This window comes from Melanerpes formicivorus, unplaced genomic scaffold, assembly GCF_026170545.1.
Source record: "Melanerpes formicivorus ecotype bairdi unplaced genomic scaffold, bMelFor1.0.p_v2 SCAF_3077, whole genome shotgun sequence".
Taxonomy (NCBI): domain Eukaryota; kingdom Metazoa; phylum Chordata; class Aves; order Piciformes; family Picidae; genus Melanerpes; species Melanerpes formicivorus.
The window spans coordinates 1,276-18,015 of record NW_027145428.1 but is presented as its reverse complement, the minus strand read 5'-3'; the positions used below and the strand labels follow the sequence as shown (position 1 = coordinate 18,015).

Genomic DNA, 16,740 nt, shown 5'->3' with positions numbered 1-16,740 from the left:
GGCTGGGGGTGCTGGGGGTCTCTGCAGGGATCCTGCAGGCACTGGGGGCTCCATGGTGGGGGCTGGGGGTGCTGGGGGTCTCTCAGGGGTCCCGCAGGCGCTGGGGGCTCCAAGGGCTGCCCTGCAAGCACTGGCTGGGGGCTGGGGGGTGGTCTCCAGAGGGCCCCTGGAGGGGGTGCTGGGGGGGGTGGGGGAGGGAAGCCTCTGCCCCCCCGGGCTGCCCAGGGCCAGACCTGGCTCTTGAGGGCTTCGATCTCAGCCTGCAGGCGCTGGACCCTGCGGCTCAGGTCGCTGATCTCCCCGCGGGTGCTGCGCAGGTCGGCTCCGTGCTTGCCCGCGGTGCTCTTCAGCTCCTCGTACTGCGGGGAGGGGGCACGGGGGGGGGGAGGGCACAGGGGGGGTCACAGGGGCAGCTCTGCCGAGCCCGGCACGGCACAGCCCCCCCCGGAGCAGCCAGCCCGAGCCCCAGCCGACCCAGCCCTGGCCCCAGGCAGCCGCAGGTTGGACAGCTCCGGGCGTGGGGACCCCCCCCCGGGCTGGGGACTCCACCACCTCCCCCCCGGGCAGCCTGGGCCAGGCTTGCAGAACCCTTCCAGGGCAGAAGTTTCTCCTCAGGGCCAAGCTGAGCCTGCCCTGGGGCAGCCTGAGGCCATCTCCTCTTGTGCCATCACTTAGGGCAGGAGGTCTCAGCCCCTCCCTGGCCCCAGGCTCCTCTCAGGCACTTGCAGGGAGCCAGGAGGTCTCCCCTCAGCCTCCTCTCCTCCAGCCTCAAACCCCCCAGCTCCCTCAGCTGCTCCTCCCTCCCCAGCCCCTTCCCCAGCTCCCTTTGCCCTTCCCTGGCCCTGAGGAGCCCAAGGCTGCCCCCAGGCTGCCAGCTCTGCCCCCCCCAGTGCCCAGCCCGGGGGCACCATCCCTGCCCTGCTGCTGCTGCCCACAGCACTGCTGCTCCAGCCCAGGCTGCTGGTGGCCTCCTTGCCCCCTTGGGCCCCCCCTGGCTGCTCTCCAGCTGCTGACACTAACCCCCCCCACCCGGGGCAGCTCCCAGCCCCTCTGCCCCCAGCCTGGAGCCTTCCTGGGGTGGTTGTGAGCCAGGGGCAGCTTCCAGCCCTCGGTGCCCTCCTGCCATTGGCTCCAGCCTGGCCTGGGCCCTGTGCAGAGCCTCCCTGAGGATCCCTCCTGGGTTACCTTCCTAGGAGTGTCCTCTCCTCCTCCTCCTCCTGCTCCTCCTCCTCCTCCTCCTCCAGGGGCAGCTCATGGGCAGCTCAGGGACAGCTCAGGGGCAGCTCAGGGACAGCTCAGGGAGAGCTCAGGGACAGCTCAGGGACAGCTCAGGGACAGCTCAGGGGCAGCAGCTCAGGGACAGCTCAGGGGCAGCAGCTCAGGGGCAGCTCAGGGGCAGCAGCTCAGGGGCAGCTCAGGGGCAGCAGCTCAGGGGCAGCTCAGGAGCAGCAGCTCAGGGGCAGCTCAGGGGCAGCAGCTCAGGGGCAGCAGCTCAGGGGCAGCTCAGGGGCAGCAGCTCAGGGGCAGCTCAGGGGCAGCAGCTCAGGGGCAGCAGCTCAAGGGGCAGCTCAGGGGCGGCTCAGGGGCAGCTCAGGGACAGCTCAGGGACAGCTCAGGGGCAGCTCAGGGGGCAGCAGCTCAGGGGCAGCTCAGGGGCAGCTCAGGGGCAGCTGCTGCCCTGCTGGCACCCTCCTGGAGCTGGTGCCATGGAGGCGTTGAGGCTGGGAGAGAGCTCAGAGAGGGCAACCACTGAGGCTGCACCAGCATGGGCACAGAGCCATGCCCCAGGCTGCCCTGCTCCCTGGCACAGGGCTGGAGCTGCCCCTGCCCTGGCACATGGCAGAGGGGTGCCAGCCACCTTGCCCTGCTCCCTGGCACAGGGCTGGAGCTGCCCTGGCACATGGCAGAGGGGTGCCAGCCACCTTGCCCTGCTCCCTGGCACAGGGCTGGAGCTGCCCCTGCCCTGGCACATGGCCACAGTGTTAGAGCTCTCCTTGCCCTGCTCTCTGGCACAGATGTGCCACTCCCCTTGCCCTGGCACATGGCACAGGGCTGGAGCTCCCCTTGCCCTGGCACAGAGGTGCATCTCCCCTTGCCCTGCTCCCTGGCACAGAAGTGCCACTCACCTTGACCTGGTACATGGCACAGGGCTGGAGCTGCCCTTGCCCTAGCCCTGGCATATGGGTGCCCCTCACCTTGCCCTGGCACATAGCACAGTGATGGAGCTGCCCTTGCCCTGCTCCCTGGCACAGTGCTGGAGCTGCCCTTGCCCTGGCCCATGGCACCATGGTGCCCCTCATCTTGCCCTGCTCCCTGGCACAGGCTGCCCCTCACCTTTCCCTGGCCCTGGCACCAGGGTACTCCTCACCTTGCCCAGCTCCCTGGCACCATGGCCCTGGCACAGGCTGCCCCTCACCTTGCCTGGCCCATGGCACCATGGTGCCCCTCACCTTGACCTGGTACATGGCACAGTGTTGGAGCTCTCCTTGCTCTGGCCCATGGCATCATGGTGCCACTCTCACCTTGCCCTGCTCCCTGGCACTGTGGTGCCCCTCACCTTGCCCTGGCCCATGGCACCATGCCCCTCACCTTGCCCAGCTCCCTGGCACCATGGCCCTGGAACAGGCTGCCCCTCACCTTGCCCTGGCCCCTGGCACCATGGTGCCCCTCACCTTGCCCTGCTCCCTGGCACTGTGGTGCCCCTCACCTTGCCCTGGCCCATGGCACCATGCCCCTCACCTTGCCTGCTCCCTGGCACAGGCTGCCCCTCACCTTGCCCTGGCCCTGGCACCATGGCCCTGGCAGAGGCTGCCCCTCACCTTGCCCTGGCCCTGGCACCAGGGTACTCCTCACCTTGCCCTGCTCCCTGGCACCATGGCCCTGGCACAGGCTGCCCCTCACCCTGATCTGGCCCTGTCCCAGGCTGCCCCTCACCTTGCCCTGCTTCTTGCACAGGGTGCCCCTCACCTTGCCCTGGCCCTGGCACCATGGCCCTGGCAGAGGCTGCCCCTCACCTTGCCCTGCTCCCTGGCACAGGCTGCCCCTCACCTTGCCCTGGTACATGGCACCATGGTGCCCCTCACCTTGCCCTGCTTCTTGGCACAGGCTGCCCCTCACCTTGCCCTGCTCCCTGGCACAGGCTGCCCCCTCACCTTGCCCCTGGCCCTGGCACCGTGGTGCCCCTCACCTTGACCTGGTACATGGCATAGTGTTGGAGCTCTCCTTGCCCTGGCCCATGGCATCATGGTGCCACTCACCTTGCCCTGCTCCCTGGCACAGGGTGCCCCTCACCTTGCCCCTGTCACCATGGTGCCCCTTACCTTGCCCTGCTCCCTGGCACAGGCTGCCCCTCACCCTTGCCCTGGCCCATGGCACCATGGTGCCCCTCACCTTGCCCAGCTCCCTGGCACCATGGTGCCCCTCACCCTTGCCCTGCTCCCTGGCACAGGCTGCCCCTCACCTTGCCCTGGCCCATGGCACCATGCCCCTCACCTTGCCCAGCTCCCTGGCACAGGCTGCCCCTCACCTTGCCCTGCTCCCTGGCACAGGCTGCCCCTCACCTTGCCCTGCTCCCTGGCACAGGCTGCCCCTCGCCTTGCCCTGCTCCCTGGCACCGTGGTGCCCCCTCACCTTGACCTGGTACATGGCCTCAGCCTCGGCGCGGCTGCGGCTGGCGATCTCCTCGTACTGAGCCTTCACCTCCGCTATGATCCCATCCAGGTCCAGGCTGCGGCTGTTGTCCATCGACAGCACCACGGAGGTGTCCGAGACCTGAGCCTGCAGCTCCCGCAGCTCCTGCGGCCGGCAGGGGGCGGGGGGGGCGTGTGGGCAGGGGGCGTGTGGGCAGGGGGGGCGTGGGCAGGGGGGGGCCGGGGTGCTGCTGGGCTGAGCACAGGCAGCTCGGTGCAGCTGTGACCCCAGCAGGAGATCCCCCCCCCCCCCCCCCCAGCAGTTGAGGCGCCCCCCAGAAGGAAATGCGCCCCCTACAGGAGGTGCCCCCCCAGCAGCTCTGCCCCCCCAGCAGCTAAGGTGCCCCAAGGAGGAGATGCCCCCCCAAAGTGGTGCCCCCCCCCCGCAGTGGCACCCCCGCAGCCGTGCCCTCCCCCCCCCCAGCAGTGCCCTCCCCCAGCAGCGGTGCCCTCCCCCCAGCGGTGCCCCCCACAGCAGCTCTGCCCCCCCGCAGCGGTGCCCCCCCCACAACTGTGCCCCCCGCAGTGGTGCCCCCCCACCCCACAGCCGTGCTCCCCCCCCCCCAGCAGTGCCCTCCCCCAGCAGCGGTGCCCTCCCCCCAGCGGTGCCTCCCACAGCAGCTCTGCCCCCCCCCCTGCAGCGGTGCCCCCCCCACAACTGTGCCCCCCACAGCTGTGCCCCCCCCCCAGCAGCTCTGCCCCCCCCGCACCTGTGCCCCCCCCGAGGTGTGCCCCCCACAGCAGCTCTGCCCCCCCCGCAGCAGTCCCCCCCCCCCGGAGCTCTGCCCCCCCCCCAGCAGCTCTGCCCCCACCCGGAGCTCTGCCTCCCCCGCAGCTGTGCCCCCCAGCAGCTCTGCCCCTCCTTGCACCTGTGCCCCCCCCCGAGGTGTGCCCCCCCCAGCAGCTGCGACCCCCCCCCCAGCAGCTCTGCCCCCCCCCAGCAGCTGTGCCCCCCAACCCGCAGCTGTACCCCCCAGCAGCTCTGCTCTGCCCCCCCCGGGAGCCGTGCCCCCCCCCCGGAGCCGTGCCCCCCCCGGAGCCGTGCCCCCCCCCGGAGCCGTGCCCCCCCCCCCCGGGAGCCGTGCCCCCCCCCCCGGAGCCGTGCCCCCACCCCGGGAGCCGTGCCCCCCGCCCCGGAGCCGTGCCCCCCCCCCGGGAGCCGTGCCCCCCGCCCCGGAGCCGTGCCCCCCCCCCGGGAGCCGTGCCCCCCGCCCCGGAGCCGTGCCCCCCCCCCGGGAGCCGTGCCCCCCGCCCCGGAGCCGTGCCCCCCCCCCCGGGAGCCGTGCCCCCCGCCCCGGAGCCGTGCCCCCCCCCGCGGGAGCCGTGCCCCCCCCCCCGGAGCCGTGCCCCCCCCCCCGGAGCCGTGCCCCCCGCCCCGGAGCCGTGCCCCCCCTCCCCGGAGCCGTGCCCCCCCCCCCGGAGCCGTGCCCCCACCTCGTCGTAGAGCTGCCGCAGGAAGTTGATCTCGTCGGTCAGGCTCTCCAGGCGAGACTCCAGCTCCACCTTGGTCATGTAGGCTTCATCCACGTCCTGGGCACAGGCAGCTTGGCACCACCCCCCCGGCACCCCCGCCTCACCCTGGCCCCCCCCACCCCCACCCCCGAGGGCTCCTGGCACCCCCCAGCTGGCCCTGCCCCCACCCCTGCTCTCCCTGGCACCCCTTGTGCACCCTGGCACCCGCCCTGCTCTCCCTGGCACCCCCTGTGCACCCTGGCACCCCACTACTGCCTCTGGCACCCTCCCCCCCTTCCCATCCCTGGCACCCCCTGCTGGCCCTTGGCATCTCCCCATTTGCCCTGGCAACCCCCCCCACCCCCACCCCGCTGGCCACTAGCACCCCCCCTGCTGGCCCTGGCACCCCCCTCTGCTGGCCTCTCTCACCCCCCAGCTGGCCTTGGCACCACCCCTGCTCTCCCTGCACCCCGCTACTGTCCCTGGCACCCCCCCCTCGCTGGCCACTGGCACCCCCAAACTGGCCCTGCCCCCACCCTTGCTCTCCCTGGCACCCCACTACTGGCCCTGGCACCACCCCTGCTGGCCCTGGCACCCCCCTGCTGACCTCTCTCACCCCCCAGCTGGCCCTGGCACCCCCACACACTGGCCCTGGCACCACCCCTGCTCTCCCTGGCACCCCACTACTATCTCTGGCACCCCCCTACTGTCCCTGGCACCCCACTACCGGCCTCTCTCCCACCCCCCCCTGCTCTCCCTGGCACCCCGTATTGACCCTGGCACCACCCAACTGGCTCTGGCACCCCAGCCCCAGAGGGGCATAGGGGAAGGGACCCCGGGGAGGGAGGGGGCCCCGGGGGGGGGGGAGGGGTCCCGGGGAGGGAGGGGTCCCGGGGAGGGGAGGGGCCCGGGGAGGGAAGGGGGCTCGGGGAGGGAGGGGTCCCGGGGAGGGAGGGGTCCCGGGGAGGGGAGGGGGCCCTGGGAGGGGAGGGGGCCCGGGGAGGGGAGGGGTCCCGGGGAGGGAAGGGATCCCGGGGAGGGAGGGGGCCCTGGGGGAGGGGGCCCAGGGGGGGAGGGGCCCCGGGGAAAGGTCCCGGGGAGGGGAGGGGTCCCCGGGGAGGGGAGGGGACCCGGGGAGGGAGGGTCCCGGGGAGGGGAGGGGACCCGGGGAGGGGAGGGGACCCCGGGAGGGGAGGGGGCTCATGGGGGGAGGTCTCTGCTGACCTTCTTGAGCAGCACAAATTCATTCTCCTTCTCGGTTCGGTTATTGATCTCCTCCTCGTACCTGGCGGGGGGCAGAGGGCTGGAGCTGGGCAGGGGGACACAGGGGACTGGGGGGGGGCACAGGGGGACTGGGGGGGACACAGGGGACGGGGGGGGGCACAGGGGACTGGGGGGGGGGACACACACAGGGATGCAAGGCCATGGGGCCACAGGGACATGAGGGTGTGGGGACGCAGGGACACAGGGAGGAGAGACATGGGGGTGGGGCTGGCAGGGGGCTGGGCAGGGGGCTGGGGCTGGCGCTGGGCAGGGGGCTGGGGCTGGGCAGGGGGCTGGCTCTAGGCTGGGACTGGGCAGTGGGACTGAGATGGCTCTAGGGGCTGGGATTGGGCTGGCTCTAGGCAGTGGGACCAGGCTCTGGGCTGGCTCTGGGCAGGGGGCTGGGGCTGGGGGCTGGGAATGGGACTGGGCTGGCTCTAGGCTGGCTCTGGGCAGTGGGACTGAGATGGCTCTAGGGGCTGGGACTGGGGGCTGGGACTGGGCTGGCTCTGGGCAGGGGGACTGAGATGGCTCTAGGGGCTGGGACTGGGGGCTGGGACTGGGCTGGCTCTGGGCAGGGGGACTGAGATGGCTCTAGGGGCTGGGACTGGGGGCTGGGACTGGGCTGGCTCTGGGCAGGGGGACTGAGATGGCTCTAGGGGCTGGGACTGGGGGCTGGGGACTGGGACTGGGCTGGCTCTGGGCAGGGGGCTGGGGCTGGGGGCTGGGGACTGGGACTGGACTGGCTCTAGGCTGTCTCTGGGCAGTGGGACTGAGGTGGCTCCAGGGGCTGGGACTGGGGACTGGGGACTGGGGACTGGGCAGGCTCTGGGCTGGCTCTGGGCAGGGGCTGGGGCTGGCTCTAGGCTGGCTCTAGCAGTGGGACTGGGCAGGCTCTGGGCAGTGGGATTAGGCTGGCTCTGGGCAGGTGGCTGGGGCTGGGACTGAGGCTGGCTCTAGGCTGGCTCTAGGAGCTGGGATGGGGCTGGCTCTGGGCTGGTTTAGGATGGATCTGGGGGCTGGGATAGAGGCTGGCTCTGGGCTGGTTCTAGGCTGGCTCTAGGGGCTGGGACTGGGCTGGCTCTGGGCAGGGGGACTGAGATGGCTCTAGGGGCTGGGACTGGGGACTGGGACTGGGCTGGCCCTGGGCTGGCTCTGGGCAGGGGGCTGGGGCTGGGGGCTGGGAATGGGACTGGGCTGGCTCTAGGCTGTCTCTGGGCAGTGGGACTGAGATGGCTCCAGGGGCTGGGACTGGGGGCTGGGGACTGGGACTGGGCTGGCTCTGGGCTGGCTCTGGGCAGGGGGCTGGGGCTGGCTCTAGGCTGGCTCTAGCAGTGGGACTGGGCAGGCTCTGGGCAGTGGGATTAGGCTGGCTCTGGGCAGGTGGCTGGGGCTGGCTCTAGGCTGGCTCTAGCAGTGGGACTGGGCTGGCTCTGGGCAGGGGCTGGGGCTGGCTCTAGGCTGGCTCTAGCAGTGGGACTGGGCAGGCTCTGGGCAGTGGGATTAGGCTGGCTCTGGGCAGGTGGCTGGGGCTGGCTCTAGGCTGGCTCTAGCAGTGGGACTGGGCAGGCTCTGGGCAGTGGGATTAGGCTGGCTCTGGGCAGGTGGCTGGGGCTGGCTCTAGGCTGGCTCTAGCAGTAGGACTGGGCTGGCTCTGGGCAGGGGCTGGGGCTGGCTCTAGGCTGGCTCTAGCAGTGGGACTGGGCTGGCTCTGGGCAGGGGCTGGGGCTGGCTCTAGGCTGGCTCTAGCAGTGGGACTGGGCAGGCTCTGGGCAGGGGGCTGGGGCTGGCTCTAGGCTGGCTCTAGCAGTGGGACTGGGCTGGCTCTGGGCAGGGGCTGGGGCTGGCTCTAGGCTGGCTCTAGCAGTGGGACTGGGCAGGCTCTGGGCAGTGGGATTAGGCTGGCTCTGGGCAGGTGGCTGGGGCTGGGACTGAGGCTGGCTCTAGGCTGGCTCTAGGAGCTGGGATGGGGCTGGCTCTGGGCTGGTTTAGGATGGATCTGGGGGCTGGGATAGAGGCTGGCTCTGGGCTGGTTCTAGGCTGCCTCTAAGGGCTGGGACTGGGCCTGGCTCTGGGCTGGTTCTAGGATGGCTCTGGGGACTGGGACTGAGGCTGGCTCTAGGGGCTGGTTCTAGGCTGGCTCTGGGCTGGCTCTAGGGGCTGGGACTGAGATGGCTCGGGGCTGGTTCTAGCAGTGGATCTGGGGGCTGGGATAGAGGCTGGCTCTAGGCTGATTCTAGGCTGGCTCTAGGGGCTGGTTCTAGGCTGGCTCTAGGGGCTGGGACTGGCTCTGGGCTGGTTCTAGGCTGGCTCTAGGGGCTGGGACTGAGATGGCTCAGGGCTGGTTCTAGCAGTGGATCTGGGGGCTGGGGTTGGCTCTAGCAGTGGATCTGGGGGCTGGGGCTGGCTCTAGCAGTGGGATTGGGCAGGCTCTGGGCAGTGGGATTAGGCTGGGACGGGGGCTGGCTCTAGGGGCTGGCTCTGGAGGCTGGGACTGGGCAGGCTCTGGCAGTGGGATTAGGCTGGCTCTGGGCAGGGGGACCGGGCCCTGGGCTGGCTCCGGGCGGGGGGCTGGGGGCTGGGGCTGGCTCTGGCAGTGGGACCGGGCTCTAGGCTGGCTCTGGGCTGGGGGCTGGCTCCAGGCGGGGGGGCGGGGGGCTGGCTCTGAGCCGGCTCTGGGCTGGGGGCTGGGGCTGGCTCTGGGTTGGCTCTGGCAGTGGGACCAGGCTCTAGGCTGGCTCTGGGCTGGGGGCTGGCTCCAGGCGGGGGGCGGGGGGGCTGGCACTGGGCTGGCTCTGGGCATGGGCTGGGGGCTGGGGCTGGCTCTGGCAGTGGGACCAGGCTCTAGGCTGGCTCTGGGCTGGGGGCTGGCTCCGGGCAGGGGTCCAGGGGCTGGGGCTGGCTCGGGGCTGGCTCTGGCAGTGGGACCGGGTTCTAGGCTGGCTCTGGGCTGGGGGCCGGCTCCGGGTGGGGGGCTGAGGCCGGCTCTGGGCTGGCTCTGGGCTGGGGGCTGGGGCTGGCTCTGGGTTGGCTCTGGCAGTGGGACCAGGCTCTGGGCTGGCTCTGGGCTGGGAGCTGGCTCTGGGCGGGAGGCTGGGGGCTGGCACTGGGCTGGCTCCGGGCATGGGCTGGGGGCTGGAGGCTGGCTCCGGGCGGGGACTGGGGGCTGGGGGCCGGCTCCGGGCGGGGACTGGGGGCTGGGGGCCGGCACTGACTTGTTCTTGAACTCCTCCACCAGCCCCTGCATGTTTCCCAGCTCCGCCTCCAGCCGCAGCCGCTCCTGCCCCAGGCCCTCCAGCTGCCGCCGCAGGCTGCCGATGTAGGACTCGAAGAGGGCTCCCAGGTTGCTCCTGGTGGTCTTCTGGCCCTGCAGGAGGCTCCACTTGGTCTCCAGCATCTTGTTCTGCTGCTCCAGGAACCGCACCTGGGGAGGCACAAAGACGGGGGGGGGGGAGGGGAGCGTCAGCAGCAGCCCCCCTGTCACCCCACCCCCACCCCACGGAGGCTGAGCCTGGGGCTGGGGGCTGGGAGGTGGAGGGGGCGGGGGGGGGCAGGGGTGGGGTGCAAGAGGCAGGGGGTGAGGGAGGGGGGGTGGGAAGGGGCAGATCTGGGGGTCCTGGGGGCAAATCAGGGAGCCCTGGGGGCTAGCTTGCAAGGGGCAGAGGGTGAGGGGGGCAGCAGGGGGCAGATGTGGGGGTCCTGGGAGGGGCAAATCTGGGGGTCCTGGGGGCTGGCTTGCAAGGGGCAGAGGGTGAGGGGGGTGCTGGGGGGGCAAGTCTGGGGGTCCTGGGGGGCAGATCTTGGGACCCTGGATGCTAGCTTGCAAGGGGCGGGGGGGGGGGGGGCAGGGGGCAGACTTGGGGGTCCTGGGGGGCAGATCTGGGGACCCTGGGTGCTAGCTTGCAAGGGGCAGAGGGTGAGGGGGGTGCTGGGGGGCAAGTCTGGGGGTCCTGGGGGGCAGATCTGGGGGTCCTGGGCTCCTGAGCTGCTTCTGGGTTGCCCCCCCCCGGGGGTCGGAGGTGCGCAGTGGGCTGCCAGGGACTGGGAGCCATTGGGGCTGGGGGTTCCTACCCGGGATCCCAGGGGCCGGGGGTGCCCCCTTGGGGTCCCCCAGGTGCTTCTGGGGGTGCCCCCAGCCCCATCCCAGCCCCCCTGGGCAGGGAGCCCAGCCCCGGCCGAGCACCCGGAAGCAGCTGCTGGGTGCTGGGCGCTGGGTGCTGGGTGCTGGGGGGGTGTGGGGGGCACCACCCCTGCTGCCAGCTGCTTCCTCCGTGGGGCCTGACCCCGCTGCAACCCCTTGGGGACAATCCTCTGCTGTCTGTCCGTCCCCCCCCCCGCACCCCATTCCTGCCCCGGCCCCTCCCTGCCCGCGGGCTCTGCCGCCCTGGCCCCCGCAGTGGGAGGGCACCAGGCTGTCCCCGCCGCCGCTTCCCGGTCCCCAGGGGCCGGGAGGTCCCCAGGGAGGGGCAGAAATGTCCCCAGCGAGGGGCACGACGTCCCTGAGGGTCCTCAAGGCGGGGTGGGATGTCCCCCCAGAGAGGCCAAAGGGGGCAGGGGGTCCCCTAAGGGTGCCTGGGTGTCCCCATGGGGGGGTCAGGAGGTCCCCAGAGAGGGGTCAAAGAGGGGGGGGGGCTGGAGGTCCCTGATGTCCCAGGAGGGACAAAATGTCCCCAAGGAGGGCAAAACACCTCCAAAGGAGGCCAGGAGGTCTTTGAGGGGGGGTGTGGACATCCTCGAGGGGGGCAGGAGGTCCCCAGGGGGTCCAAATTGTGACCAGAGAGGGGCAGAGTGTCCCCAAGGGGGTCTGGATGTCCCCATGGAGGCCAAGACTCCTCCAAGAGGGTCTCCAAGGGGCTCAGAATGGACTTGGAGGGGCCAAGAGGTACCTGCGAGGCTCAGGAGGTCCCTTAGGGGGGTCCCAAAGTCCCGGCTCAAGGTGGATAGGAAGTGGCCAAAACATCCCCAAGGGGCTTAGGGTGTCCCCAGGGGGGGTCCCAATGTCCCCAAAGAGCTCAGGGATGACCTGAAAGCTCCTGAAGGTCCCTTGGGGGCTGTTGGTGTCCCCAAGGGGCTCAGGGGGTGCTCAAAGGGTCCAGAGGGTCCCTGAGGGGGCTCAGAAGGTCCCTTGGGGGCTGTTGGTGTCCCCAAGGGGCTCAGGGAGTGCCTGAAGGGTCTGGGAGGTCCCTGAGGGGGCTCAGATGGTCCCTGAGAGGGTGTTGGTGTCCCCAAGGGGCTCAGGGGGTGCTCAAAGGGTCCAGAGGGTCCCTGAGAGGGCTCAGGAGGTCCCTTGGGGGCTATTGGTGTCTCCAAGGAGCTTAGGTGGCGCTCAGAGGGTCCAGAGGGTCCCTGAGGGGGCTCAGGAGGTCCCTAGGGGGTGTTGGTGTCCCCAAGGGGTTCAGGGGGCGCTCAGAGGGTCCCTGAGGGGGCTCAGGAGGTCCCTAGGGGCTGTTGGTGTCCCCAAGGGTTCAGGGGGTGCTCAGAGGGTCCAGAAGGTTCCTGAGGGGGGTGAGGAAGTCCCTAGGGGCTGTTGGTGTCCCCAAGGGGTTCAGGGGGTGCTCAAAGGGGCCAGAAGGTCCCCGAGGGGGCTCAGGAGGTCCATTAGGGGGTGATGTGTCCCCAAGGGGCTCGGGGAGCGCTCAGAGGTCCCTGAGGGGGCTCAGGAGGTCTCTTAGGGGGTGTTGGTGTCCCCAAGGGGTTCAGGGGGCGCTCAGAGGGTCCAGAGGGTCCCTGAGGGGGCTCAGGAGGTCCCTAGGGGGTGATGGTGTCGCCAAGGGGCTCAGGGGGCGCTCAGAGGGACCCTGAGGGGGCTCAGGAGGTCCCTTAGGGGGTGATGGTGTCGCCAAGGGGCTCAGGGGGCGCTCAGAGAGTCCCTGAGGGGGCTCAGGAGGTCTCTTAGGGGGTGATGGTGTCGCCAAGGGGCTCAGGGGGTGCTCAGAGGGTCCCTGAGGGGGCTCAGGAGGTCCATTAGGGGGTGATGGTGTCGCCAAGGGGTTCAGGGGGCGCTCAAAGGGTCCAGAGGGTCCCTGAGGGGGCTCAGGAGGTCCCTAGGGGCTATTGGTGTCCCCAAGGGGTTCAGGGGGCGCTCAGAGGGTCCAGAGGGTCCCTGAGAGGGCTCAGGAGGTCCCTTAGGGGGTGATGGTGTCGCCAAGGGGCTCAGGGGGCGCTCAGAGGGACCCTGAGGGGGCTCAGGAGGTCCCTAGGGGGTGAGGGTGTCGCCAAGGGGCTCAGGGGGCGCTCAGAGGGACCCTGGGGAGGCTCAGGAGGTCCCTAGGGGCTATTGGTGTCCCCAAGGGGTTCAGGGGGCGCTCAGAGGGTCCCTGAGGGGGCTCAGGAGGTCCCTTAGGGGGTGATGGTGTCACCAAGGGGCTCAGGGGGCGCTCAGAGGGTCCCTGAGGGGGCTCAGGAGGTCCTTTAGGGGGTGATGGTGTCGCCAAGGGGCTCAGGGGGCGCTCAGAGGGTCCCTGAGGGGGCTCAGGAGGTCTCTTAGGGGGTGATGGTGTCGCCAAGGGGCTCAGGGGGCGCTCAGAGGGACCCTGGGGAGGCTCAGAAGGTCGCAAGGAGCGGGGGGAGGGGAGGGGGCCCCGGTCCCACCTTGTCGATGAAGGAGGCGAACTTGTTGTTGAGGCTCTTGATCTGCTCCTTCTCCTCCCTGCGCACCCGCTGCAGGCTGGGGTCGATCTCCAGGTTCAGAGGGGTCAGCAGGCTCTGGTTGACGCTGACGGCCGCGATGCCCCCCCCGGGGGCCGGCACGACGGCGGGGCCCCGGTACAGCCCCGCGCCCAGGCGGCTGCCCCCGTAGGGGCCGAAGGCGGAGGCTGTGCTCATCCTCATCCCGGGGCCGGCCGTGTAGGAGTGGGAGCTGAAGGAGCGGCCGGGGGCGGCAGAGCTGCTCCTCAGGGTCTTCCTGGTGATGGTCACCGACATGGCGAGAGGGCAGGAGCCGGGCAGGGGGCCGGGGGGGGTGGGCGAGAGGGGTCCGGAGGTGGCTGAGAAGGTCGGGAAAGGACCGAGGAGGAGATCGGCAGGGAAGGTTTGGGAGAGGAGCAGGAAAGGTTTGGGAGAGGAGCAGGAAAGGCTGAGAAGCGATCAGGGAAGGTTGAGAAGCGATCAGGGAAGGCTGAGAAGCGATCAGGGAAGGTTGGAAGAGGACCAAATAAGTTGAAAGGTGACCCAAAAGGTTTTGGAAGAGGAGCCGAGGAGGTTGGGAGACCACCAGGAAGGTTGGGAGAGGAGCAGGAAGGTTGGGAAACGATCAGGAAGGTTGGGAAACGATCGGGAAGGTTGGAAGAGGACCAAAAATGAGGTTAAAAGGTAACCCAAAGCGCTCGGGAAGGAGCGAGGAAAGTCGGACGGGGAAGGGTCGAGAGAGGAGGCTGCAAGGGCTGCGAGGAGGCTGCGAGGAGGCTGGCAGGAGGCTGGCAGCTGGGGCAGGGCTGCAGGACAGGCAGGACGAGCAGGACGGGTTGAGGAGGACGGATCCAGGGCGGGCTGGAGCCGCTCCCGGTTTATATCCCGGAGCTGGGGGAGGAGGTGGCGCTGGGAGGGCCTCCAGCCCCGGGAGCGCAGCACCTGCGCAGCCTTAACCCCTTCCGAGCGGCCGCGATCCGCTGCCGCCTGCCCCGGGAGTCTGCCCCGGGAGTCTGCCCCGGGATCTGCTCCGGGATCTGCCCCGGGATCTGCCCCGGGATCTGCCCCGGGAGTCTGCCGCGGGAGTCTGCCCCGGGATCTGCCCCGGGAGTCTGCCGCGGGGGTCTGCCCGCGGGGATCTGTCGCTTTGATCCACCCTGGGATCTGCCCGTGGGGATCTGTCTCCAGGATCCGCCCTGGGATCAGCCGCCGGGGATCTGTCTCTGGGATCTGCCTGCGGGGATCTGTCGCCTTGATCCACCCTGGGATCTGCCCGCGGGGATCTGTCCCGGGGATTTGCCGCCGGGGATCTGTCTCCAGGATCCGCCCTGGGATCAGCCGCCGGGGATCTGTCTCTGGGATCTGCCTGCCGGGATCTGTCACCTTGATCCACCCTGGGATCTGCCCGCGGGGATCTGTCGCTGGGATCTGCCGCCGGGGATCTGTCGCCTTGATCCGCCCTGGGATCTGCCCGCGGGGATCTGTCGCCGGGATCTGCCCGCGGGGATCCGCCCTCGGACCTGCCGCCGGGATCCGCCTTGGGATTTGCCCGCGGAGACCTGTCTCTGGGATCTGTCCCTGGGATCAGCCGCCGGGGATCTGCCGGGGCCGGATTCTGCCCGCTGGGCGCCAGGGTTGGGTGCTGGCCCCAAAGCTCAGCTGCTGCTGTGTGTGTGTCCCCCCCCAGCACAAGCCCCAGCGGCCCCCAAGGAGCCGCGGGCGGCGTGGGGCAGGGGGACAGACCCCAAGGGAGGTCCCCAGTGGCTTCCCCAGCCCCAAGTCCCCAGAGGATGGCCCCAGCCTGGGTCCCCAGCCCCATGGCCCCAAGGGAGGTCCCCAAGCCCTTCCCCAGCCCCATGGCCCCAGCCAGGTCCCCAGGGCCATGGCCCCAACCCCTGCGCCCAAGCTGCACCCCCAAGTCCCTGCCCACACCCTGGGTCCCCAGCCCAGGGCCTCACCCTGGCTCCCCCCCAGTCTCTGTCCCCAGCCTGGCATCCCCAGCCTGGCATCCTCAGCCCCATGTCCCCAGCCTGGCATCCCCAGCTCCATGTCCCCAGCCTGGCATCCCAGCCCCATATTCCCAGACTGGCATCCCCAGCTCCATGTCCCCAGCCTTGCATCCCCAGCCTGGCATCCCCAGCCCCATATTCCCAGACTGACATCCCCAGCCTGGCATCCCCAGCTCCATGTTCCCAGCCCCATGTCCCCAGCCTGGCATCCCCAGCCTGGCATCCCCAGCTCCATGTCCCCAGCCCCATGTCCCCAGCCTGGCATCCCCAGCCTGGCATCCCCAGCCTGGCATCCCCAGCCCCATATTCCCAGCCTGGCATCCCCAGCCTGGCATCCCCAGCTCCATGTCCCCAGCCCCATGTCCCCAGCCTGGCATCCCCAGCCTGGCATCCCCAGCCCCATGTCCCCAGCCCCATGTCCCCAGCCTGGCCCCCATGTCCCCAGCCCCATGTCCCCAGCCTGGCTTCCCCAGCCCCATGTCCCCAGCCTGGCATCCCCAGCCTGGCATCCCCAGCCTGGCATCCCCAGCCTCATGTCCCCAGCCTGGCATCCCCAGCCTGGCATCCCCAGCCCCATGTCCCCAGCCTGGCATCCCCAGCCTTGCATCCCCCAGCCTGGCATCCCCAGCCCCATGTCCCCAGCCTGGCTTCCCCAGCCCCATGTTCCCAGCCTGGCATCCCCAGCCTTGCATCCCCAGCCTGGCATCCCCAGCCCCATGTCCCCAGCCTGGCATCCCCAGCCTGGCATCCCCAGCCCCATGTCCCCAGCCTACAGCCCCAAACTTGTGTCCCCAAGGCCACCTCACCTCAAGTCCCCAAGCCCATGCCCCCAATGCCATGCTGTGCCATGCCATGCCACACTGTACCATACAGTGCCAGGCTGCTCATGCCATCCTCTGATGGGCTGTTGCATGCCATGCCATGCTGTGCCACGTTCCATGCCATACTCTACCATGCTGTGCCATTCCATCCCATTCCATGCCATGCTGTGCCACCCATGCCATGCCGTGCCACGTTCCATGGCATCCCCATACCATGCTGTGCCACCCCATGCCATGCCGTGCCACGTTCCATGCCATCCCATACCATGCTGTGCCACCCCATGCCATGCTGTGCCACATTCCATGCCATGCTGTGCCACGCTGTGCCACTCCGTGCCATGCCATGCCAGGATGCACCATTCTATGCCATCCCATCCCCTGCTGTGCCTCCTCTCCACCTGCTGCCCGTGCTCCTGGCAGGCCCTGGCAGAGCTGGGCAGGGCCAGGGCTGTGCCAGGCCCAGCAGCAGCTGCTCAGGACTGGACTTGCCCAGCACAGGTGCGGTGGGCACCGGGCCGAGGCGGCTCGTGGCAGGTGGCACCGGGCCCCCGGGGCAGGGATTTGGGCTCCTCAGGTTGGCTTCCTGGGGCTTTATTCCACTGGCTGCAGCGTGGCAGCAGAGGGCACAGCCAGGGCAGTGCCATGGAACAGGCAGAGCCTGGGCAGAGCCTGAGCAAAGCCTGAGGAGAGCCTGAGCAGAGCCTGGGCAGTGCCATGAAACAGGCACAGCCTGGGCAGAGCCTGAGCAGAGCCTGAGGAGAGCCTGGGCAGAGCCTGAGCAGAGCCTGGGCAGTGCCATGGAACAGGCAGAGCGGAGCCAGGGCAGTGCCATGGAACAGGCAGAGCCTGGGCAGAGCCTGAGCAAAGCCTGAGGAGAGC

General features: G+C 70.2%; 1 protein-coding gene across 1 annotated transcript; it reads right to left on the bottom strand.

Annotated features, from left to right (window-relative positions):
* Positions 1–233: 233 nt before the first annotated feature.
* On the bottom strand, positions 234–13,583 carry LOC137440484 (keratin, type II cytoskeletal 8-like; the record flags this gene model as incomplete). Its single annotated transcript, XM_068136726.1, has 6 exons — positions 12,996–13,583; positions 9,620–9,828; positions 6,366–6,426; positions 5,124–5,219; positions 3,631–3,795; positions 234–359 (listed from the first exon to the last, which is right to left on the bottom strand). Coding segments are annotated over exons 1-6 (990 nt in total), but the record flags the coding sequence as incomplete, so codon positions are not given.
* Between the last annotated feature and the right edge of the window lie 3,157 nt (positions 13,584–16,740).